The sequence below is a fragment of the Salvelinus fontinalis genome, chromosome 23 (genome assembly GCF_029448725.1).
Source record: "Salvelinus fontinalis isolate EN_2023a chromosome 23, ASM2944872v1, whole genome shotgun sequence".
Classification (NCBI taxonomy): domain Eukaryota; kingdom Metazoa; phylum Chordata; class Actinopteri; order Salmoniformes; family Salmonidae; genus Salvelinus; species Salvelinus fontinalis.
Genome location: NC_074687.1, coordinates 33,464,119 through 33,491,003, shown reverse-complemented (window position 1 = coordinate 33,491,003; position 26,885 = coordinate 33,464,119). Strand labels below are relative to the sequence as shown.

General features: G+C 43.0%; 1 protein-coding gene across 2 annotated transcripts in view; it reads left to right on the top strand.

Moving 5' to 3' along the window:
• The window catches only part of LOC129821170 (parathyroid hormone 2 receptor-like), a 113,037-nt gene that overhangs the window by 26,561 nt on the left and 59,591 nt on the right, over positions 1-26,885 (top strand). For both annotated transcript variants that reach the window (XM_055878516.1, XM_055878517.1), the window contains exon 6: positions 21,814-21,997. In XM_055878516.1, coding sequence (XP_055734491.1) covers positions 21,814-21,997 — 184 coding nt within the window. The remainder of the gene's footprint in view (positions 1-21,813; positions 21,998-26,885) is intronic.

The following is a 26,885-nucleotide window of genomic DNA, read 5'->3' as shown; positions in this document are numbered from 1 at the left end:
ATATTTAGCGGCACAAATCGTGCTTACACAATGGAAATACTGTCCAACTACTCAAGCAATCTGCCCGGCAGCATCATGATAATACAACTATTTTTATCGAAAACCATTCATAAACTTGACTAAAAAAATACAGGTTGGCCATGAAATGAAAGATGCATTAGTTATTAATGCAACCGCTAAGTTAGATTTTTAAAATTAACGTTACTAGACATACAGTGTGCGTTACAGACAGACTAGTGCCGCAATAAATGCGTCACCATTTGCCATTATTGAGTTTACATTTTTCCACATAAAAATGGAATAACATCATAAATAGCTCTTACTTTTCGACGAGCTTCCATCGGAATCTTGGCCAAGTGGTACTTTTGTCCAAAAGAATCGTTGCTTGGTTGTAAAACGTTGCATTCAACTTCTGATGTAGCAGCTAACTATAGCTAACAATTGCTAACATTAGCTAACGTGTCCAAATCCTCAATACGCAATACTGAGGAAATTCCGAAAAATAGCAATATACTCGCATAATCTGATATAACTCGGTTTCAAATAGCTTCGTTATGATGTTTCTAACACCTATATCAAATTAAATTACAGACTGATATATCTAAAGTTCATTACTGAGCGCTCGAAAATGGCATGCCCAGGTCTCTCTGTGCGTAAAGTTCAACGTCGAAAAGATGGCGCACCTCACTCCTTGGTGTTTTATAACCTCTGAGAGCTACGCAGAAAGCCCATTCCACTTCTCATTGGTTACTGACATCCAGGGGAAGGCGGGTGCAGTTCGTGTCGTTCCATAGGATATACACACCCCTTTAAACTGAACTGAGATCAGAGCTTCGCTCTCAGACCTTCGCAAAACCTGTCATGGATTTCGCTGTAGAAAAAGTTCTGTTCCACTCAGAGACATAATTCAAACGGCTATAGAAACTAGATAGTGTTTTCTATCCAATAATAACAATAATATGCATATTGTACGATCAAGAATTGAGTAGGAAGCCGTTTCATCTGTAGAGACAATTATGCTAATTTGAAACAGCACCCCCTATAGTCGCAAGAAGTTAATGTTTCTCGGACTAACACACTGTTGAGTTTCCTATTTATTAAAGAACAATCACTAGACAAAACAAAAAAGTTGTAATATAATCTGTATACATGTCATTCTATACTGAAAACAGGTACATTCTGTAAGATTTTGATGTTGATGTGATAAAACATTTTTTTTTTTATTAATCTCACAATATAGGATCATACTGTTTATTTTATACTTTACTTAAATTGTATTATTTATCTTGTCTCATACCATGCTAATACACTGCCAAGCAATGCAAACATATGTGGAATCAACCCCATAACATGTATGTGTCTTTTTGGATCAATAATTGATCAAGAATACCAATAGGCGTGATCAGATCCTCTTCCCTTTTACGCCATCATATAATGTCATATGTCATACAATGTCATACAGTCATATGCAAATCCATAAAACTCTGTCAATAAAACATTGAAAACCTTAACAAGACTACCGTGAATATGCATATCCTAGCTTCTGGGCCTGAGTAGCAGGTAGTTTACTTTGGGCACCTCAGTCATCCAAACTTTCGAATACTTCCCCCTATCCCTAACAAGTTTTTAAATGTTTTCATCACTGCCTGGTTCTGGGTATGTTGCGCATGTAACATAATAATAATAAAGATTATGATAATAATAATGTTATGTATTATTATTAAAAAATATATATCTGTCAATCAAACAAATGTATTTCTTAAAACCCCTTTTTGCATCTTCAATAGTTACAACCGTTAATGTTGGATGACCCGTATCAATTATTCCTGGTCTCAGCTGGGTATCCTATAGACGTTTTAAATAATTGAAAGATTAGTGGAATCTGTGTTGGTAGCTGGACAGGTAGTATGACTGACAGTGAAGGTGAACAGGTGACAGAGGAATGGATGAGACTGAGGCATGAATTCCTTTAACCATAAAGTGGTATATTTACTGAGTAGTCTGTGCTGCATAACACAGGAAACAGAATAACAGGTATCCCATCAAATTCATAATCACAAAGATCATATCATAACAATCATTCATTTTTACCATAATTAGGGAATTCAACAATCCAGTTTATTAAGAAGTCAATAGGAATCATCCTTGAGTCATTTATGCTCGTAACTATTTATCTTAATCATGAGAAGAATAATACATACAGTGATCGGTTATTCAATCTATAATCCCCATTAGTTTGATATCAGAATCGATCAGTTCAGCAGAAAATGACGTTTCATATCTCACCCTTTCAAGTGTCTTCATGTGTACATGTAATTTCATGACATATTAACGATATCGATGGCCTAATTGGCCTGTGATGATCCGTAGGGCCGTGATCATTGACCATTCACATTACACAATAGATTTGAAGCGTGCGCTCCAAGCCACGCTCCGCGGTAATAACTATAAACAATAACTGATGGCCCGCTCTCCCGATCGCAACAGATAGTTCAGCTGAAATGTAACAGATTTGGTGGATTTACGTGGATTAATGGACTTCACAGAACTTCTGGATTAGACGGAGTTAAGGAAGAGAAAGCAGCGAGATCGGGTGATGGCGATTTCCTCATTTTATGGTGATGATCCAAATCAATTATTCCAGGTAGCAACTGGGTATCCTATCGACGTTTTGAATGATCCAAATAATTTATTCCCAGTAGCAGCTGGGTATCCTATAGACGTTAGATAATATTAACAAATATTTATACGAAATATATACATTTTAACTTATAAAAATATGTAACGGTTGTCCTCCTCCTCTTCATCCGAAGAGGAGGAGCAGGGATTGAACCAAAATGCAGCGGATTGTGAAGACATGATATTTATTAAAGTAAAGACGGAAAAACACAAAAAACGAAATACACTTGACTAATAAACAAAATAACAAACGGAGTAGACAGACCTGGACGACGAACTTACATAAACACGAAGAACGCACGAACAGGGAAAATAGCCTACACATAAAATAACGATGAACAAACAAACCGAACAGTCCCGTATGGTGCGACAAACACAGACACAGGAGACAACTATACTAAACATAAACCCAACTACTCTAAATAAACCCCCTAAACCTTACAATCACCCTGGACACTACAAAACCCACATAAATACCCATGTCACACCCTGACCTAACTAAAATAATAAAGAAAACAAAGAATACTAAGGCCAGGGCGTGACATAGCCCCCCCCCCCTTAAGGTGCGAACTCCGGGCGCACCAGCACAAAGTCTAGGGGAGGGTCTGGGTGGGCATCTGACCACGGTGGTGGCTCAGGCTCAGGGCGAGGTCCCCACCCCACCATAGTCAATCCCAGCTTACATTTCCCCCTACCAATGACCACCCTCATCTTACATCCACTAAATCCTTTTGGTAACATCGACACCAGGGGCAGCACCGGGATAGAGGGATAGCTCAGGACAGAGGGATAGCTCAGGACAGAGGGATAGCTCAGGATAGCGAGGTAACTCAGGATAGAGAGGTAGCTCAGGATAGAGGGGCAACTCCGGACTGAAAGGCAGCTCCGGACAGAGGGGCAGTTCTGAATAAATAGCCGCTCTGGGCTGAGGGACAGCTCATGACTGGCTGACGGCTCTGGACGCTCATGGCTGGCTGACGGCTCTGGACGCTCATGGCTGGCTGACGGCTCTGGACGCTCATGGCTGGCTGACGGCTCTGGACGCTCATGGCTGGCTGACGGCTCTGGACGCTCATGGCTGGCTGACGGCTCTGGACGCTCATGGCTGGCTGACGGCTCTGGACGCTCATGGCTGGCTGATGGCTCTGGACGCTCATGGCTCGCTGACGGCTCTGGCAGATCCTGTCTTGTTGGCGGCTCTGGCAGATCCTGTCTGGTTGGCGGCTCTGGCAGATCCTGTCTGGTTGGCGGCTCTGGCAGATCCTGACTGACGAATGGCTCTAGCGGCTCCTGACTGACTAACGGCTCTGACGGCTCGGGACAGACGGGCGGCTCAGACGGCGCTGGGGAGACGGATGGCTCAGATGGCGCTGAGGAGACGGATGGCTCAGATGGCGCTGCGGAGACGGATGGCTCAGATGGCGCTGCGGAGACGGATGGCTCAGACTGATCCTGTCTGGCGGAAGGCTTTGGCTGCTCCTGTCTGGCGGAAGGTTCTGTAGGCTCATGGCAGACGGGCAGTTCATGCGGCGCTTGGCAGACGGACAGTTCAGGCGCCGTTGGGCAGACGACAGACTCTGGCCGGCTGAGACGGACTTATTGTTCTGGTGCGTGGTGCCGGAACTGGAGGCACCGGACTGGAGACACGCACTTCAAGCCTAGTGCGGGGAGCAGGGACAGGGCACACTGACCTCTCGAAGCGCACTATAGGCCTGGTGCGTGGTACCGGACTGAGGGCACGCACCTCAGGACGAGTGCGGGGAGAAACAACAGTGTGCACAGGACTTAGGAGACGCACAGGTGGCTTAGTGCGTGGTGCCGGAACTGGAGGCACTGGGCTGGAGACACGCACCATAGGGAGAGTGCGTGGAGGAGGAACAGGGCTCTGAAAACGCACTGGAAGCCTGGTGCGTAGTGTAGGCACTGGTGGTACTGGGCTGGGGCGGGGAGGTAGTGCCGGAAATACCGGACCGTGCAGGCGTACTGGCTCCCTTGAGCACCGAGCCTGCCCAACCTTACCTGGTTGAATGCTCCCCGTCGCCCGACCAGTGCGGGGAGGTGGAATAACCCGCACCGGGCTATGTAGGCGAACCGGGGACACCATGCATAAGGCTGGTGCCATGTAAGCCGGCTCGAGGAGACGCACTGGAGACCAGACGCGTTGAGCCGGCCTCATGACACCTGGCTCAATGCCCAATCTAGCCCTACCAGTGCGGGGAGGTGGAATAACCCGCACTGGGCTATGCACCCGTACAGGAGACACCGTGCGCTCTACTGCATAACACGGTGTCTGCCCGTACTCCCGCTCTCCACGGTAAGCCTGGGAAGTGGGCGCAGGTCTCCTACCTGCCCTCGACCCACTACCTCTTAGCCCCCCCCCAAGACATTTTTGGGGTCTCTTCTCGGGCTTCCAGCCACGTCTCCTTGCTGCCTCCTCATACCACCGCTCTTGGGCTCTCGCTGCCTCCATCTCCTCACGAGCGCGGCGATATTCCCCAATGTGAGCCCAGTGTCCTTTTCCCTCCAATACTTCCTCCCAAGTCCATGATTCCTGTGTAGCAGGCCACTGCTCGAATTCACGCCGCTTGGTTCTGGATCGGTGGGTGGTTCTGTAACATCCGAAGAGGAGGAGCAGGGATTGAACCAAAATGCAGCGGATTGTGAAGACATGATATTTATTAAAGTAAAGACGGAAAAACACGAAAAACGAAATACACTTGACTAATAAACAAAATAACAAACGGAGTAGACAGACCTGGACGACGAACTTACATAAACACGAAGAGCGCACGAACAGGGAAAATAGCCTACACATAAAATAACGATGAACAAACAAACCGAACAGTCCCGTATGGTGCGACAAACACAGACACAGGAGACAACTATACTAAACATAAACCCAACTACTCTAAATAAACCCCCTAAACCTTACAATCACCCTGGACACTACAAAACCCACATAAATACCCATGTCACACCCTGACCTAACTAAAATAATAAAGAAAACAAAGAATACTAAGGCCAGGGCGTGACAAAATAAGTGCAATTGTCATAAATACAAACCTGAAAAATTGATGTCCACCCGTTTTAGAATATCTGTAAAAACATATATAACACCGGTTTAATATTAGAGAGAGAGAGAGAGAGATAGTTCCCAACAGTGCATTAATTTTGTAAGATCAAACAATTCCCAGGAAATACCTAACGAACCCAAAAGCGAAAATATTATTTTCACTACCTCACCTTCAAAATTCTCCATGTGTATAGGCTTGCAGAAAAGCAGGAAAATAGTTTTCAGCTGGGCTGCTGTGTCCTGACTGAGACAAAGTACGGAATGAATTTACAGAGCGATGGGTAAGTTTAGTGTTTTTCGAGCGACATCCTCTATGCAAAAATGAACCGATTGTAACGGTATTGTTTAGAAATAAACATTGTTTTTAGGGGGCTGTCTAGACCTTTTATATGCAGGGTTGGCTGGATTGCCTTTTGCTTCCTACATCCTCGGGAGATATAACACCTGCTGTGTTTGGTGACACCCAGTATGCATAATGAATCGTTAGTACCGGTGTTGATTAGAAATATCATTGTTTTTAAACCTTAGGGGCTGTCTAGACCGATTATATTGTGGCTGTGGGGTTTGACTTTTGAGCCCCCAAATCCTCTGGAGGGGAAATAAATTCGGATTTGAGAGGCTTATGTGTTAATGACACGAAAGTGCCTACCTGGTTTCAAACACCCCATGCAGACACACACCCTCGAAAAACCCATTGTTTTTTAAACACAAACACATACACGCCCGCACGCTCACGCACGCACGCACAGGCACACACACCCGTCTTTCCTGAAAACCTTTTTTCTGAGACACACAGGGAGAGAGGGAGCATGATATATATATATATTTTTTTATTTTTTTTATTTTACCGTTATTTTACCAGGTAAGTTGACTGAGAACACGTTCTCATTTGCAGCAACGACCTGGGGAATAGTTACAGGGGAGAGGAGGGGGATGAATGAGCCAATTGTAAACTGGGGATTATTAGGTGACCATGATGGTTTGAGGGCCAGATTGGGAATTTAGCCAGGACACCGGGGTTAACACCCCTACTCTTACGATAAGTGCCATGGGATCTTTAATGACCTCAGAGAGTCAGGACACCCGTTTAACGTCCCATCCGAAAGACAGCACCCTATACAGGACAGTGTCCCCAATCACTGCCCTGGGGCATTGGGATATTTTTTTAGACCAGAGGAAAGAGTGCCTCCTACTGGCCCTCCAACACCACTTCCAGCAGCATCTGGTCTCCCATCCAGGGACTGACCAGGACCAACCCTGCTTAGCTTCAGAAGCAAGCCAGCAGTGGTATTCCAGGTGTTAAAGGTGAGATACAATTTTAAAACCCTTTATTTAATTCAAAATATTTAGTACAGACCTTTTAAAACATGCTATAATTAGTACAGACAATTTTACTATTCCTTTCTGACAGATAAAGGGGCCGGCTATAGGGTTAGCCCTGACATCCATCCGTTTCCAATTCACCATCGTCAAGACAGGCTCTCTTGCTCGCTAGATATCCCGCACATTCCACATTCCATAAGTTTTCATTACATGGATAGATCAAACGTCTTGCATGTAGACCCTGGGTATGTCTTAAGGGTAGAAGCGCCCAGCGGGCGAAATTTTGGAAAAGATTGTCCAGCTTTTTCATCATGGCCAGGTATATACGATAATCTCCCCACTGTAAAGTTAATGACGGGCATAAAATAGTTCACATCCTTGCAGGCTTTGGAAAATACATATGAACTAACTGATTTTGTAGCATTTGAACTATCATATTGTTCACATGCTAAAATTGTCACTTTGGAGCCGCACACCTCCTCTTCCAATGCGTAGCCGGGCAGGGATGTACCACACAGGGCGTGTTCGATATGATATAGCGCTAGCCGTATCTTAAGACATTCTCTCACACGCAGCGCAGGAGAAAAACACCCGGGGTTTACTTGATAAAGGGGGCTGGGCCGCTGTCTGTGAAAATCTTCACAGTTGAATCCTCCGGTTGGAATATGTAAGCCATATATCCATCACTCATATCCAAAACTCCTTTAAAACATTCAGGGGCCTCACACAAAATGTCCACAATGCTTTTGTCATTGGGTTCTTGACACAAGGCACAAAGTACACCCAGAATTGGCCTATGAGACATGTTTAATTTTCAGTTTAATGTTCTGGGTTTATTTTTAATTTCTTGTTTAGTGTTCTGGGCCGCTTGTGGTGTTCTGCGACTTATTATAATGCGTCTGCCCCCCCAATACCCCCGGACATTCCTGTTTCATAGACAACAGCCCTAAGGTCACTAAAACAGGGTGGGGGCCATACTCTTTGAAATGTTCAAACACATCCCCCCAGTTCAACAAGGTCCCTACACATCAATCATCATGACAGCTTCAAAGGAACAGATTAAATATATGCATAAATTAACACTCCCTCTAAAGCGTGAGAACAGGAACGACAGGATGCCTATATATGGGTACTCCCTAGAGCACGTGATAACTTCCCGCCAGGACGTCCTGACAGGATGCCCACATACACACGTGACCCATGACATAGGGTCATAAATCACACGTTTGATGCGTGCCGTCTACTGTATTCTCGCTAGTGCATTCGTACCCCTTGATTTTTCCACATTCTGTTACGTTACAGCCTTATTTTAAAATGTATTAAATAATTTTTTTCCTTATCAATCTATACACAATACCCCATAATGACAAAGAGAAAACAGGTTTTTAGAAATGTTTCCAAATGTATTAAAAATTAAAAACAGAAATATCTTATTTACAGAAGTATTCAGGCCCCTGCTATGAGACTCGAAATTGAGCTCAGGTGCATCCTGTTTCCATTGATTATCCTTGAGATGTTTTTACAACTTGATAGGTGTCCACCTGTGGTAAATTAAATTGATTAGACACACACACCTGTCTATATAAGGTCCCACAGTTGACAGTTCATGTCAGAGCAAAAAAACATGTCTTGAGGTCGAAGGAATTGTCCATAGAGCTCCGGGACTGGATTTTATCGAGGCACAGATCTGGGGAAGGGTACCAAAACATTTCTGCAGCATTGAAGGGTCCCTAAAACACAGTAGCCACCATCATTCTCAAATGGAAGAAGTTTGGAACCATCAAGACTCTTCCTAGAGCTGTCTGCCCGGCCAAACTGAGCAATCGGGGGAGAAGGGCCTTGGTCAGGGATGTGAACAAGAACCCGATGGTCACTCTGACAGAGCTCTAGTGTTCCTCTGTGGAGATGGGAGAACCTTCCAGAAGGACAACCATTTCTGCAGCACTCCACCAATCAGGCCTTTTTGGTAGAGTGACCAGACGGAAGCCACTCCTCAGTAAAAGGCACATGACAGCCCGCTTGGAGTTTGCCAAAAGGCACCTAAAGAATCTCAGACCATGAGAAACAAAGAGTCTTTGGACTGATGAAACCAAGACTGAACTCTTTGGCCTGAATGCCAAGCGTCACATCTGGAGGAAACCTGGCACAATCCCTATGGTGAAGCATGGTGGTGGCAGCATGTTTTTCAGCGGCAGGGACTGGGAGACAAGTCAGGATCGAGGGAAAGATGAACAGAGCAAAGTACAGAGAGATCCTTGATGAAAACCTGCTCCAGAGCACTCAGGACCTCACCATGGGACAAAGGTTCACCTTCCAACAGGACAACGACCCGAAGCACACAGCCAAGACAGCGCATGAGTGGCTTCGGGACAAGTCTCTGAATGTCCTTGAGTGGCCCAGCCAGAGCTCGGACTCGAACACAATGTAACATCTCTGGAGGAACCTGAAAATAGCTTTGCAGCAACGCTTTCCATCTGCCCTGACAGAATCGGCAGAGAAGAATTGGAGAAACTCCCCAAATACAGGTTTTCCAAGCTTGCTGCGTCATACCCAAAAAGACGCAAAGCTGTAAGCACCTCAAACTCTTGGACAGGGAATAAGGGGGTTGATAACCCAGAGCACACTCGAAGGGTGACATACCTGACAAGGTGTTGGTGAGGGTGTTGTGGGCATATTCCACCCAGGGTATCTGAGCACTCCAGGAGGAAGGGTTAGCCGAAGTTGCGCAGCGTAGGCAGTCTCCATATCCTGGTTGGCCCGTTCGGTTTGGCCATTGGTCTGGGGGTGATACCCAGTGCTGAACAGAAGGATCTCCATACCTGGGATGTGAACTGGAGTCCCCTGTCGGATACAATGTCAGTAGGAATGCCATGCAGATAAAACACATGGGACACCAGCAGGTCCGCAGTCTCCCTGGAGGACGGAATGAAAAGATCCGCTGTGGAAAATCTGTCAATTATGCTGAGGATGTCTGACTTACCATTGGATTGGGGAAGGCCAGTGACGAAGTCCAGAGCTGAGTGTGACCAGGGGCGACTGGGTATGGGAAGAGGGTGAAGCAGGCCGGACGTGGGTTTAATGGAGGTCTTATTCCGGGCACAGACCGAGCAGGCTGAGACAAACTCCCGGACATCTCTCTCCATGTTGGACCACCAAAAGCACTGATGCAGGAGGGCGAGGGTCCGGTTCATACCCCGGGTGACAGGTGAGTAGAATGGGCCCACTGAAGAACATCGGAGCGAACTGAATCTGGAACAAACAGAGCATTTCTAGGACCGTTACCGGGGTCAGGCTGGTTCTGCTGAGCCAGTGTTGTCGGTGTTGAACTGGCGGAAAAGGGCGTCAGGCTTGGTATTCTTTGAACCGGGGCGATAAGTGAGTATGAAGTTGAATCTCCCGCAGAACAATGCCCACTTGGCTTGCTGGGAATTCAGACGCTTGGCGGTCTGGATGTAGAACAGGTTTTTGTGGTCCGTCCACACGATGATGGGGAGAATAGAACCCTCCAGTGACGCCATTCCTCAAGAGCTAGCTTAACTGCCTGGAGTTCCCGGTTACCGATGTCAAAATTTATCTCGGACGGTGAGAGCCTACGGGAAAAGAATGGAGCTTCTGATCAGAGGGGGAACGTTGGGACAGAACAGCATCTACCCCGTTGACGGCGGCATCCACCTCCACGATGAACTGAAGTTCTGGGTCTGGCTGAGTGACGACTGGAGCGGAAGTGAAGCGGCACTTGAGTTCCAGGAACACTGCCTCTGCTTCAGAGGTCCAGTGGAACGGAGTGGGGGTGAGAGTGGTGAGAAGTGCTGCCAGATGGCTGTAATTGTGGATGAATCATCTGTAAAAATGTGCAAACCCCAGGAAACGCTGTAGTTGCTTCAGGTTTTGTTATTTTTTATTAAACCTTTATTTAACCAGGCAAGACAGTTAGGAACAAATCCTTCACTTCACTAGGGTAGGGGGCAGCATTAGGAATTTTGGATGAAAAGCGTGCCCAAATTAAACTGCCTGCTACTCAGCCATAAATATGCATATAATTAGTAGATTTGGATAGAAAACACTCTGAAGTTTCTAAAACTGTTTGAATGATGTCTGTGAGTATAACATAATTCATATTGCAGGCAAAAACCTGAGAAAAAATCCAACCAGGAAGTGGGAAATGTGAGGTTTGTAGTTTTTCAAGTCATTGCCTATCGAATATACAGGGTCTATGGGGTCATATTGCACTTCCTAAGGTTTTCACTAGATGTCAACAGTCTTTAGAACCTTGTTTGAGGCTTCTACTGTGAAGTGGGGGAGAATGAGAGGGGATTGAGTAAGGTCTCTCCCAGAGTGCCATGAGCTGACCATGTGCATTCACGTGAGAGGTAGCTATCGTTCCATTGCAATTCTAAAGACAAAGGAATTCTCCGGTTGGAACATTATTGAAGAGTTATGTTAAAAACATCCTAAAGATTGATTCTATACATCGTTTGACATGTTTCTACGGACTGTAATGGAACTTTTTGACTTTTCATCTGCACCTAGTGATCGCGCATCATGATTTTTGATTACTGGGCTAAACTTGCGAACAAAAGGAGGTATTTGGACATAAATTATGGACTTTATCGAACAAATCAAACATTTATTGTGGAACTGGGATTCCTGGGAGTGCATTCTGATGAAGATCATCAAAGGTAAGTGAATATTTATAATGCTATTTCTGACTTGTGTTGACTACACAACATGGCGGATATCTGTATGGCTTGGTTTTGTGTCTGAGCCCTGTGCTCAGATTATTGCATGGTGTGCTTTTTCCGTAATTTCTTTTTGAAATCTGACACAGTAGTTGCATTAAGGAGAAGTGGGTCTAAAATTCCATGCATAACAGTTGTATCTTTTAGCAATGTTTATTATGAGTATTTCTGTAAATTGATGTGGCTCTCTGCAAAATCACCGGATGTTTTGGAACTTCTGAGCGTAACGCGTCAATGTAAACTCAGATTTTTGGATATAAATATGAACTTTACCGAACAAAACATACATGTATTGTGTAACAAGAAGTCCTATGAGTGTCATCTGATGAAGATCATCAAAGGTTAGTGAATAATTTTATCTATTTCTGCTTTTTGTGACTCCTCTCTTTGGCTGGAGAAAATGGCTGTGTTTTTCTGTGACTTGGCTCTGACCTAACTTAATCGTTTGGTGTGCTTTCGTCGTAAAGCCTTTTTGAAATCGGACACTGTGGTTGGACTTTCAACAAGTGTATCTTCAATGGTGTAAAATACTTGTATTTTTGAGGAATTTTAATTATGGGATTTCTATTGTTTTGAATTTGGTGCCCTGCAGTTTCACTGGTAGTTGACGAGGTAGCGTCCCACATACCCTAGGGAAGTTTACTCCAGCGCAGGCCACTGTGACTGCCCTGACCTTGGTGGGATCCACGCGTAACCGTCCCTGTGCAATAATGTAACCCAGGAAAGACACAGAGATAGCATGGAACTCACATTTTTCAGCTTTATTTTAACAAAAAGCTTAAAAAAGGCATCCATCGAGGGCTTGAATCTGCAGAGGGATGGGACATTCCATGCAGGGGATTTGTTATTCTCTGGCGAAGTCTTGGTAATTTCTTTAAAAAATATTTAGTTATTTCACCTTTATTTATCCAGGTAGGTCAGTTGAGAACAAGTTCTCATGTACAACTGCGACCTTGCCAAGATAAAGCAAAGCAGTGCGACAAAAACAACAACATAAACAAACGTACAGTCAATAACACAATAGCAAAATCTATGTACAGTCTGTGCAAATGTAGAAGAGTTGGGAGGTAAGGCAATAAATAGGCCATAGAGGCGAAATAATTACAATTTTGCATTAACACTGAAGTGATAGATTTGTGGATGAAGATGTGCAAGTAGAGATACTGGGGTGCAAAAGAGCAAGAGGATAAATAACAATATGGGGATGAGGTAGTTGGGTGTGCTATTCGTAGATTGGCTGTGTACAGGTACAGTGATCGGTAAGCTGCTCTGATAGCTGATGCTTACCCTTTCTAGGACACACGTTCCGCTAGCGGACCCCCCCCCCCCCCCCCCCCCCCCCCAACATTCAGCTGAAAAGGCAGCGAGGGAAATTCAAAAATATATTTTTTAAATATTTAACTTTTACACATTAAAACCTCTACCGACCCCCCATCCCGGATCCGGGATCATCCTCATCAGAAACGCTGACTAGCATAGCCTAGCCTAGCGCCACAGGGATATCATATAATATAATTTCATGAAATCACAAGTCCAATACAGCAAATGAAAGGTAAACATCTTGTGAATCCAGCCAACATGTTCGATTTTTTTAAATGTTTTACAGCGAAAACACAACAAATATTTATGTTAGCTCACCACAATAGCCCAACACACAACGCCATTTTTTCACCGCAAAGATAGCTTTCACAAAACCCACAAATAGAGATAAAATTCATCACTAAGCTTTGAACAACTTCATCAGATGACAGTCTTATGACATCATGTTATACAATACATTTATGTTTTGTTCGAAAATGTGCATATTTATAGCTACAAATCGGGGTTTTACATTGCAGCCATGGTCACAAATGGCACCAAAACAGCCAGAATAATTACAGAGAGCAACGTGAAATACAGAAATACTCATCATAAAACTTTTATGAAAAATACATGTTGTACACATAATTAAAGATAAACATCTTGTGAATCCAGCCAACATGTCCGATTTTTTAAATGTTTTACAGCGAAAACACAACATATATTTATGTTAGCTCACCACAGTAGCCCAAAACACAATGCCATTTTTTCACCGTAAAGATAGCTTTCACAAAACCCACAAATAGAGATAAAATTAATCACTAACCTTTGAACAACTTCATCAGATGACAGTCTTATGACATCATGTTATACAATACATTTATGTTTTGTTCGAAAATGTGCATATTTATAGCTATAAATCGTGGTTCTACATTGCAGCCATGGTCACAAATGGCACCAAAATATACGGAGAAATTTTAGACAGCCACGTAATCTAACAGAAAAACTCATCATAAACTTTGCTGAAGAATACATGTTGCATATATAATTAAAGATACACTGGTTCTTAATGCAACCGCTGTGTTAGATTTAAAAAAATAACTTTAGTACAAAGCACAGCATGCAATAATCTGAGACAGCGCTCAGCCATTCTCCGCCATGTTGGAGTCCAAAGAGTCCACAAGAATACGAAATAACATCATAAATATTCCCTTACCTTTGATGAACTTTCATCAGAATGCAGTGCCAGGAATCCTAGTTCCACAATAAATCGTTGTTTTGTTTTAGAATGTCCATTTCTTCTGTCGAATTAGCAACTTTGGCTAGCAGGGTGGAGCTCACGTGTCCATGAAGGTTTTACGCATGAACGAAAAATTCACAAAGTCATAATAATAGTCGAATAAACTGGTCAAACTCAGTTGATAATCCATCTTTAGGATGTTTTTCACAAATATATCCAATAACGTCCCAGACGGAGCATTTCTTCGTGTCTACCTACCGCACTGCAGACAACGATATGACAAACCGAAGTGCGTAGCCAAGTACTACCAATATGGCTGACCTCTCACTCCAACGAGTCCCATCCGGTCCCAGAAAAGGCTAGAGACTTCATTCCACGTTCTACTGCCTGTTGACCTCTAGTGGAAGGCGTATGAAGTGCATACAGATCCATAAATACAAGGCAATTGAATAGGCAATGCCTTTCACAGAGACCCATTTCAGAATTTTCACTTCCTGTTTGGAAGTTTGCCTGCCAAATGAGTTCTGTTTAACTCACAGATATAATTCAAACAGTTTTAGAAACTTCAGAGTGTTTTCTATCCAATAGTAAATAATAATATGCATATCATATGATCTAGGACAGAGTACGAGGCCGTTTAAATTGGGCACGATTTTATCCAGAAGTGAAAAGGGTGCCCCCTATTTCCAAGAGGTTTTAACAAGTCCAGTACAGCAAATGAAAGATAAACATCTTGTTAATCTACACATCGTGTCCAATTTTTAAAATGTTTTACAGCGAAAACCCAACATATATTTACGTTAGATCACCACCAAATCCCAAAAACACAGCCATTTTTCCCAGCCAAAGACAGTCACAAAAGCAGAAATAGATATAAAATGAATCACTAACCTTTGATAAACTTCACCAGATGACACTCATAGGATATCATGTTACACAATACATTTATGTTTTGTTCGATAATGTGCATATTTGTATCCACAAATCTCGGTTTACATTGGCGCCATGTTTAGAAATGCCTCCAAAATATCCGGAGTAATTACAGAGAGCCACGTCAAATAACCGAAATACTCATCATAAACTTTGATGAAAGATACATGTTTTACATATAATTAAAGATACACTTGTTCTTAATTTAATGCAACTGCTGTGTCAGATTTTTTTTTTAGTTTACGGAAAAAGCACACCATGCAATAATCTGAGACGGCGCTCAGAAATACACAACATATTTCCGCCATGTTGGAGTCAACAGAAATACGAAATTACATCATAAATATTCCCTTACCTTTGATCATCTTTCATCAGAATGCAGTGCCAGGAATCCTAGTTACACAATAAATCGTTGTTTTGTTCGATAATGTCCATTACTATTGTCCAATTAGCTACTTTTGCTAGCACGTTTAGTTCACATGTCCAAACGTTGGCGCCGGTCCAGGCGAACTCGGACGAAAACTTCATAAAACGTTATATTCCAGGTCGAATAAACTGGTCAAATTAAGTAGAGAATCAATCTTGAGGATGTTGTTATCATATATATCCAATAACGTTCCAACCGGAGCATTCATTTTTGTCTACAGAGTAAATGAACGCATGGCGATATCATGAGTAATGCGCTTAACCAGGAACTAGCATTCTGCCAGACCACTGACTCAAATAGCTGCCATCCGGCCCCACATCACACTAGAGGCTTCATTCCACGTTCTACTGACTGTTGACATCTGGTGGAAGGCGTAGGAAGTGCGAACAGATCCATATCTTACTGGGATGTGAATAGACGATGAGTTTAACATCAACCAGCCCCAGAATTTCCACTTCCTGTTTAGAAGTTTGTCTGCCATATGAGTTCTGTTATAATGTTTTCTATCCAATAGTAATAATACTATGCCTATATTAGCATCTGGGACAGAGTAGGAGGCAGTTCACTATGGGCACGCAATTCATCCAAAAGTGAAAATGCTGCCCCCTATCCCTAAAAAGTTAAAGTTAGAGAGGGAGATATAAGACTCCAGCTTCAGGGATTTTTGCAATTGGTTCCAGTCATTGGCAGCAGAGAACTGGAATGAAAGGCAACCAAAGAAAGTGTTAGCTTTGGGGATGACCAGTGAGATATACCTGCTGGAGCACTTGCTACGGGTGGGGGTTACTATGGTGACCAGTGAGCTGAGATAAGGCGGGGCTTTACCTAGCAAAGACTTAAAGATGACCTGGAGCCAGTGGGTTTGGCAACGAATATGTAGTGAGGGCCAGGAAATGAGAGCCTACAGGTCACAGTGGTGGGTTGGATAGACTACATCCAGTTTGCTGAGTAGAGTGTTGGAGGCTATTTTGTAAATGACATCGCCAAAGTCAAGGATCGGTAGGATAGTCAGTTTTACGAGGGTTTGTTTGGCAGCATGAGTGAAGGAGGCTTTTTTTTTGCAAAATAGGAAGCCGATTCTAGATTTAATTCTGATTGGAGATGCTTAATGTGAGTCTGGAAGGAGAGTTTACAGTCTAACCAGAAACCTAGGTATTTGTAGTTGTCCATGAAGTTATCCACGGCCCCCGAGTCCACGAAGTCTTGAATGTGGTGCTGAGGGTTGCCGGTAGTATCAGACGGTGATCGGTTTGCTGGGATGTAACTGCACAGCTCGTCAGGGTCTCCCCTTGTCCTGGTGAGCCCCGGCGTTACCCATCAACTCCTGTCACGTTCCTGTGGGCTTAGACATGTGCATCCCAGCTGCCTGGGCTCCTCAATGCTGGGCTTGGGGGGCTTGGGGTGCTCTGGAAACCGGGATACGGGGGTGGTGTAAAAAAGGTGCCGTCTCATACGTTCTCAGATGCAGTTGTCAATCCTGATGGCTAGTGTTATCAGGGAATCGAGGTCCTCTCCCAGTTCCCGAGCAGCCAGTTCATCCTTGATGGAGTTAGACAGATCCTAGTGGAAAGCGGTGACCAGTGCCTCAGTATTCCCCCCACTCTCGGTGGCGAGGGTGCGGAACTCAATGGCGAAGTCAGCCACTGGTATGGCCCCTTGGCGGAGGTTGAACTGTCGGCTTGCCGCTTCCCGTCCGCCGACTGGGTGACTGAAGACTCGTCGCAGCTCGGCAGTGATGGCTAATATGGAGCTGCAGGATGGTGGCGCTGTTCCCACTCCACCACTGCCCACGCCAGGGCCTGGCGAGATGATGTAGGTGATCATGGCCCGATCGGTGTGGAACAAGGACTGTAGCTCGAACACCAGAGAACACTGAGTGAGGAACCCCTTGCATCCTCCCGGGTGGTCGTCATACTGCTCTCCTTCCCTCAGTAAGAGCATTGAAGATGGGTCGTGGCTGGGTCTTCCAGCATGACAACGACCCGAAACACACAGCCAGGGCAACTAAGGAGTGGCTCCGTAAGAAGCATCTCAAGGTCCTGGAGTGGCCTAGCCAGTCTCCAGACCTGAACCCAATAGAAAATCTTTCGAGGGAGCTGAAATTCCGTATTACCCAGCAACAGCCCCGAAACCTGAAGGATCTGGAGAAGGTCTGTATGGAGGAGTGGGCCAAAATCCCTGCTGCAGTGTGTGCAAACCTGGTCAGGAACTACAGGAAACGTATGATCTCTGTTATTGCAAACAAAGTTTTCTGTACCAAATATTAAGTTCTGCTTTTCTGGTGTGTCAAATACTTATGTCATGCAATAAAATGCAAATTATTTACTTAAAAATCATACAATGTGATTCTCTGGATTTTTGTTTTAGATTCCGTCTCTCACAGTTGAAGTGTAACTATGATAAAATTTACAGACCTTTACATGCTTTGTAAGTAGGAAACACTGCCGATTTTGCAGGTTATCAAATACTTGTTCTCCTCACTGTATATATATATATATATATCTATAGTTGCAAAAAAATATATGGGGAATGGGTGTGATGCTGACAATTTCATTAATGGAAAGAGCAATCTATCTGCAATATATTGTATACCCCCCCCCCCCCCATAAAAAAAGGTCAAACGAAACAAAATGCAACAAGTTTGCTGTCTTTCCAGCCTCAGTTTGAAGTGCAAATTAGTTGCATTTTGTTTTGTTTTACCTTTTTTTATGGGGGGAAGAATATATTGCAGATAGATTGTAGCTTCCATCAATGTAATCGTCAGCATCACTTCCAATCCCCCATATGTTTTTGCAAATTTTAATATATATATATATATGTATATGTATTTGTGTATATATATGTATATATATGTATGTATGTACATGTGTGTATATATTACATGTGAATTTGCAATTCCACATTTGAAAGTGAGATTTTCACATGTGAAAACGAGTATCCAATTTTCACATGTTAAAGTTTTTAGCATGTGAAACTTTAATTCACATGTGAGGTGAAAACGTGTTATTCTCCTCACATGAAAAGGTTATATATTAAATGTTTTTGTATACTTTTTTTTTGGGGGGGGGGGGGTAGATCAGCTTTAATACTGCAGATAGATTGTAGATTCCATCAATGTAATTGTCTGCATCACTTCCAATCCCCCAAATATTTTATTGCAAATATATACTGTGTATATATATATATATATATATATATATATATATATATATATATATATATGTATATATACTGTATACATATATATATATATACCTTACCGTTCAAAAATTTGGGGTCACTTAGAAATCTCCTTGTTTTTTAAAGAAAAGCACATTTTTTGTCCATTAAAATAATTTCAAATTGATCAGAAATACAGTGTAGACATTGTGAATGTTGTAAATTACTATTATAACTGGAAGCGACTTATGTTTAATGGAATATCTACATAGGCGTACAGAGGCCCATTATCAGCAACCATCACTCCTGTGCTCCAATGGCACGTTGTGATAACGAATCCAAGTTGATAATTTTAAAAGGCTAATTGATCATTAGAAAACCCTTTTGCAATTATGTTAGCACAGCTGGAAACTGTTGTCCTGATTAAAGAAGCAATTAAACTGTCCTTATTTAGGCTAGTTGAGTATCTGGAGCATCAGCATTTGTGGGTTCGATTACAGGCTCAAAATGGCCAGAAACAAAGAACTTTCTTGTGAAACTCATCAGTCTGTAGCGGCTGTCGAAGTCGTTCTCCTCGTCAGACGAGGAGGAGCATGGATCGGACCAACACGCAGCGAGGTATGTAGACATAATGAAATGTAATTATAATAACGAATACGAAAATACAAGACAAACTACAAAACAACAAACGATGTCAACAGACCTGAACATGCGAACTAACATAAAACGAAGAACGCATGAACAGACTAAACAAAACGAAACAGTACCGTGTGGTGCACAAACACAGACACAGCAACAATCACCCTCAAACAAACAGTGAGAACAGCCTACCTTAATATGGTTCTCAATCAGAGGAAACGTCAAACACCTGCCTCTAATTGAGAACCATATCAAGCAACACACTTAACCCAACATAGAAACACATAACATAGAATGCCCACCCCAACTCACGCCCTGACCAACTAAACACATACAAAAACAACAGAAAACAGGTCAGGAACGTGACACAGTCTACTCTTGTTCTGAGAAGTCAAGGCTTTTCCATGTGAGAAATTGTCAAGAAACTGAAGATCTCGTACAACGCTGTGTACTTCTCCCTTCACAGAACAGCGCAAACTGCCTCTAGCCAGAATAGGAAGAGGAGTGGGAGGCCCCGGTGCACAACTGAGCAAGAGGACAAGTACATTAGAGACAACAAAGGACAACTGAACTACAGATGACCTAGTTATAACTCTGAAAACTGACACCAGGAAAGAGGATCCTTCCAAGGCCCCTCTAATCTAGGGAGGAGAGGAATGGCTAGAAACTGCCAGGCCGGTAGAAAAGTGATAAACTAGGAATGTGAACTGTGGGAAAAATACATCCGACCTAAAAGAAAGGTGGAGTTTCTATTGATAAGAATTGAGTTGTGTGTGTGTGTGTGTGTGTGCATTATAAAAAGACTGGGTTCTCATTTTGAAGTCAGAGTACTCTCTGAATAAAGGATTGATCTATTGGAGACTGGGGGCTTTGTCTAATTCTTCATTAACCAGGGTCTTACAAACTTCTGGGAATTGGTCAAAGTTATAAAATAGTTCAGTTAGGGCATTGGGATAAAAATTCTCGTGACACCATGTCTCCCGAGTGGGGCAGTGGTCTAAGGCACTGCAGCTCAGTGCTAGAGGCGTCACTACAACCCCCGGTTCTATTCCAGGTGTTATCACAGCATATCACAGCATAGGGTGGCCCAGCATTGTCCAGGTTAGGGTTTGGCTGGGGTAGGCTGTTGATGTAAATAAGAATTTGTTCTTAATTGACTTGGCTAGTTAAATAAAGGTTAAAAATATAATGTCTCAGCTTAAAAATCTTTATTTAACCTGTATCCTCCCATTGATCTACACTAATTGAAGTGGATATAACAAGTGACACCAATAAAGTATCATAGCATTCACCTGGTCAGTCTATGTCATGTAAAGAGGTGTTCTTAATGTTTTGTATGATCAGTGTATAAGACCAGTGCTTATATGGACTGGTCTATTACGTCAGAGTACACTAGAGAGAGAAAAACACAGGCTATCAGACAGCTCATGTGGGAGACATCTCTTTATTAAGAGTAGTTCTGGATGAAAGAATACTCTTTCTCCAGTTAATGGAGCTTTTGAAGAGAGTGAAATAGAGACTGCAGAGAGAACACTCAGGGACTGACTCAACGGTCCCCAGAATCAATGTGAGTGGGTGGCTTGGAAAGTGTATCTTTCCTCTGAGCAAAGAGTAACCGATTTTGTCTATAATCCAGCTAAATTGTGTGGGAGACTATTATGCCTTGTTCAGATTTAATAGCTGAGATGAAATGGCTTTAAGTCTTGGCCTTAACCTTTTATTGTGGGCTAAATCAATCTTAAACAAATCTACTTTGAAACAAAAGTATACATCTCACACACACGGTTATGGGTTTAAAAAAATGAAGACATCTGTACCATATCAGATATAGAGTTGAAATGTATTCAATTTTGAGTTTGCATCCAAATTTGACACATTATATACATCACAGAAGACTGAAATATAACAAAACTGTTTGACATAGAAACACCAGATTTTCATCTGTTTTTTCAAAATAATCTTTATTAATGATTACATTTTGAAAAATATTAATAACATTGCACCCATGAGGCCAAAGAAGGCATTTTTGGTCATTGACTGCAGGAAAGGGCTACAAGACGAGATACACCGTGACGGCAAACAGTTAAAACCAGCAGGCCTCTGACAAGAATATCGCGGTCATTTTCTGTTCATTTCCAGGCGATTTTATATGTTGGATCATGACCGTTCGTCGACACCCAGCAAGTGATCGCTAACACACCGCAGCCACCCGCTGCTTTTCGACGTTCTTATTTGCATTTTGTCTCAGCTATAATAGACTTTAAGGACTATTGCTAACTTTTCCTGGGTCTGTGTTCTCTTTCAGGCGTCTCCACTGTACCAGGAACTACATCCACATCCACCTGTTTGTCTCCTTCATGCTCCGAGCCGTCAGCATCTTCGTCAAGGACCGGGTGGTGTACGCCAGCGCCGGCCTGCAGGAGTTTGATGCGGTGCTCATGGACAACTTCAAGACTGTGGCCATGGCGCCACTGGACAACTCTCAATATGTGAGTAGTGGTGCTGCACCTCCTGCCTGCGCTTCCCACTCCTCCTCTCCTCCACTCCTCTATGCATCCACTCCTGCCCTCCTCCACTAATTCTCCCTAAAGATCCCAATAAACCCTGCTCTTCCAGGACTCATGAAGAAATGAAATAGGGAAATAGAGTAAAATATTTAAACGAAATTGGGATCCTTAACGTTAAGAAAAGTCCTTAAACAAAAAACGACATTTTTAGTCCCCCCCCCCCACAAAATGTAATTCATAGTGCAGTTATCACAAAACAGATCATTTTCCGTGTTATAGCCTAACTAGATAATAGGCTATGAACGCCTGGGGAAAGTTGTGTAATTTAAATAAAACCAGGGAGGTGAACTATAGGCTACTTTGGTGAATTTGTGAGGCATGCAAGACAAGAGATACAGATTGCTAAGATACTGTATATGCACACCACGGTTCTTTCTGCCTACCCAATCCTCCTCTCTTTCCATCGTGCTGGTTAGCCTGCTCTTTCTCTTAGCTAATGAAGAAAGTTTGTGTTCAGTCTTCAGTCTGTTGTGTGTAAAATATCCTAGTCTATTCATTGATGATAGGGCCTGTTTTAATGAAGTTGCGAGACATTGCAACCCAAGACATTGCGAGATACAGCATTCCATTGCGAAATACAGATTTTGATTGCCGATACATAGGCCTAGTGCATGATTTTGACTCTGTCTGCCTCGTGGCCGACCTGCCTATAGTGTGCCCTTACCCTTTCTCTCTATCCCTCGCTAGCTCGCCATGAAAGATGCGATTCTCTGTGTTCTCGGAAGTACCGCAACCAATCAGTCTCCTCTGTTCCAAAAATACGTTGTTAACAGTTGGAAAAATTGCAGAGAAGACAAGCAACAGCAGCAAAGTCCTGTATGGTAATACTTTGAGAAGTTAAATGAGAAGGAAATGCAAACCTTGCGAGGTGGAATTGAGGTACAGTAATGGTATTACAGGTGCAATGCTTAACCATCTGAAAGGAACAGAGGAGACTGATTAGTTGCGGTACTTCCGAGAACACTCGCACCATGAGACCCAAACCGTTGCTGGCAACAGTGCAGGTGCATTGTGAATTCACGTGTAATTTTATGATTTTTCAGGTTTTAACAGAATACCGGTAAAAAAACTAGCAGTTTAAACGAAAATTTGTTTTTGTCACTTCCCTAACCTGGACACATGATTGCTCCAACACATACCATTAACTAGGCTAGTAAATGCAACCTCGTGTGAGGGACATACTTCATTTCTAGATGTTTTCTTCAGTCCACCATGCCTGTGATGTGTGTTTGAATATACAGACTAGTCTTCCATGACTCATGCCCATTCAACCCACTGCACATTTAATGAAGAGCTCGAGCCAGGGGGCTATTTGATTTTTCCTGGTCTTTCCTCAACACCTCAAAATCATGCATGCTGTTGCACTCAAAAAGCGAATCAGACTGGCTATGCTCAGTACCCCAAGGCTATAGTCTCCACTTGTCTGTGATTTTAATTGTCCAGCTCTGAAAATGCTCTGTCAGTCTGTCTGTTCCCCTACTGTAGCCTCCTCTGCTCTGTAATTGCTGTATAGACAGGGATAAATACAGCAAACATGTGAGGGAGGATATACCACAGGGAGCACTAGCTTAGCGCTATAGATTGCTAGCCCGCTGCCATAGGCTTCACAAGTGTTACACAGAAAATGTGTATTTTCTATAAGGGATAGCTGGTTCAAAGAGTTCAAAGCCATAGAGACTGCCATGTTTTACTTTAATCTCTTCCCTTTGTATAGTAGTTCCTCAGGGCCATTTAAAATGTTTTGTGCTTCTTACTGTACTATATTTTCTATCGACGTGTTTTGTCTTAAGTCATTAAGCCTTAAGGCTGTCTGTTGCATGTCTAATGAGGACTGGAACATAACAAGATATATTTACAGAGTCATTTTCCTTTCAAGTGTGAGACACCAGCTGAACTTTTATTAGCACTATGGCACAGCGTGACATGCTCATGTCGCAGTGCTTTTGCTCAGAGCTTGGCCAACAAAAGCAGTTTCAATGGTTCTTCCCATGGGATGTGCATCTTGATTAAATACTTGTATGCTTTTTGTTTTACCTGTGATTAAATGTGCAATGCTGCAGCTGTCACGGATTCCCGGTACTGCTGCTCATTCCGTGCACCAGTTCCGGAGGTCTACGTCACCGGCCTCTAGGCATCACTGAACTGTCTCATTACGCACACTTGATTCCAATTCCCCTGATTAGTAATTGTATATATGTGCCCTCTGTTCACCATTGTCTTGTCAGTTATTGTTACCATGTCCGTTGGTCGTGTGAGTACCTGTGCTTTGTTGTTACGGCTTTCGTGCTGCGTGTATTTTGTACTCGTTATTACGGGTCTCGTCCTGTGTATTGGTATTACGGGTCTCGTCCTGTGTATTGTTGTTACGGGTCTCGTCCTGTGTATTGTTGTTACGGGTCTCGTCCTGTGTATTGTTGTTACGGGTCTCGTCCTGTGTATTGTTGTTACGGGTCTCGTCCTGTGTATTGTTGTTACGGGTCTCGTCCTGTGTATTGTTATTACGGGTCTCGTCCTGTGTATTGTTGTTACGGGTCTCGTCCTGTGTATTGTTATTACGGGTCTCGTCCTGTGTATTTCTTGTGTTTGGGTTACATCCCTGTGTTTTTGTATACGTGTTTATTTTGGGCTTCTTCCCTGTGCCTTTCATGGTGTGTTGTATTTTTGGGTGGAGTATTAAAACCCCCTATTACGTATTCCTGTGCTTGTCTCCAATAATCTATAAACGTGACAGCAGCCTATTGAGAGAAGACAATTGTTTTCAGTTTATTTGTGATGCAATTTCATCTCTGGCTGAATTGTGAGTAGGCTTTTGTTTGAGACTTCAAAGGAAGTTTGTCAAATGATTTTGACTGATCTGACTGGTGATTAACAGCAGAATCAGCTAAATCTAATCTCCTCTCTCTCCCCCCTCCTCCCATTCCTACCCATCGTTCAGATCCTTCTATTCCTCCCTCCTCTTCCTCCTCTACCCTGTTTTCCACTTAAAGGCTCCTTGCAAGGATGCAGAGTTTTTTCTTATCAGATGTCATGTGCAATGACACACTTTTATATCATATCATACCTGCCAGCTTCAAAAAGCTGAGCGTTCACATATCACTAACATGAAACACCCAAGAAGTGAGCCTCAGATGGTGACACCCTAAATATTATTTTGAGGATAAATTCAACTGCCTGGGTCCTCTTCCTCCCTGACAGAGAAACTGACCTAAATGTGTGGAGAAGCAGCTATCAGCCCAGGTTGATCAGAGAGACAGTACTGACCATGCCTCAGAGAGGTGTAACATACTGTATGAGTGACACGTTGAAGACTTGTCTACCTCAGATTGGTGAGGACAAATAGTTACTGAAAGTTGCAAAGATACTGTATGCTATTCTGAATGCTGCAGATCAACTGTCAGAGACAGCCATGGGAATATATTATACAGTATATTTATAACAGTGGAACAGAGTAAGTGGGAGGACAGAGAGAGAGAGTGAATGTCTTAGTGTGGTGTTTGAAGGCCACTGTATTGAGTAACCCGAGGATATGCTTCAGTCTGATCTTCTGTACGGTGGGGCAAACTCATCATTCACCATAGTTTGTTGTGATAATGAAAGAGGTGTCAGAGAGCTTCAATACTCAAGCTTTCTGGGTAATATAAAATGTGAGAAAAAGGTTCAAGGTCTCTAGTAGCACTGTGTCAGCAGAGACTGAGGGAACAAAGAAATTAAGTGAGATAAAAGGAGAGCGAGACAGAGAGAGAGAAAGAGAAAGGGGGGTAGTGAGAGAGGAAGAGAAATGGAGGTAGAGGGAGAGCGGCAGGGAGAGAGAGGGAGAAAGAAAAATAGAGGGGAAGAGAGGTAGAGAGCGAGAGAGACAGAGCTCCATCAACAGTTTGTTGTAACGGCGTTCCTCTCTCTCTTCATAAGAAGAGGAGGAGTAGTGATCGAGCCAAGGCGCAGCGGGTTGTGAAAACATGAAGAGTTTTATTTATAAGACAAAACAAACTATACTTGAAATAAACTAACAAAATAACAAAACGAAAATAGACAGACTCGTACGACGAACTGACATAACACACGCAGAACGAACGAACAAGTACTTACTACAAAAACGCACGAACAAACCGAAACAATCCCGTATGGTGTAACATCGACACAGACACAGGAGACAATCACCCACAAACAAACAGTGAGAACACCCTACCTAAATATGACTCTTAATTAGAGGAGAACGCAAAACACCTGCCTCTAATTAAGAGCCATACCAGGCAACCAAAACCAACATAGAAACAGATAACATAGACTGCCCACCCAAAACACATGCCCTGACCTAAAACACATACAAAAACAACATAAAACAGGTCAGGACCGTTACATTTGTGCAGAAACAGAGGGAGAGAATATTGCGAACTGAACACATTACAAAGTATAGGCTCCCCTCGGGTCGTTAAGACAACACAGAGGAATGCTTCTACTCTTATTTGTCAGGCAGCAGCTATTTGATATTCCATACGGAGGCCACAGGCACCAAGTTCTTACAGGATCATCATCTGACCTCTCCTCAGCAATTATCCTAAAACAAACTTAAAAGCACTGGTGGCATAGTTAGATTAGAGACATAAACAGGTTCTAACAAACCTGTTAATGAACTGATCATGTTTTCCTCTAGAAGACTAATTAGTTCGTTCTTTTGGCAGTGAATCCCCCATTTTTTTAATAATAGCTATTTTTTTAAATACTATATTAATATAATATATATTCTCATTGTAAGATGTGAGATAAGTCCATCTTCTCAGAATTTCATTTCCTTATCCTTTGAGCTCTTAAT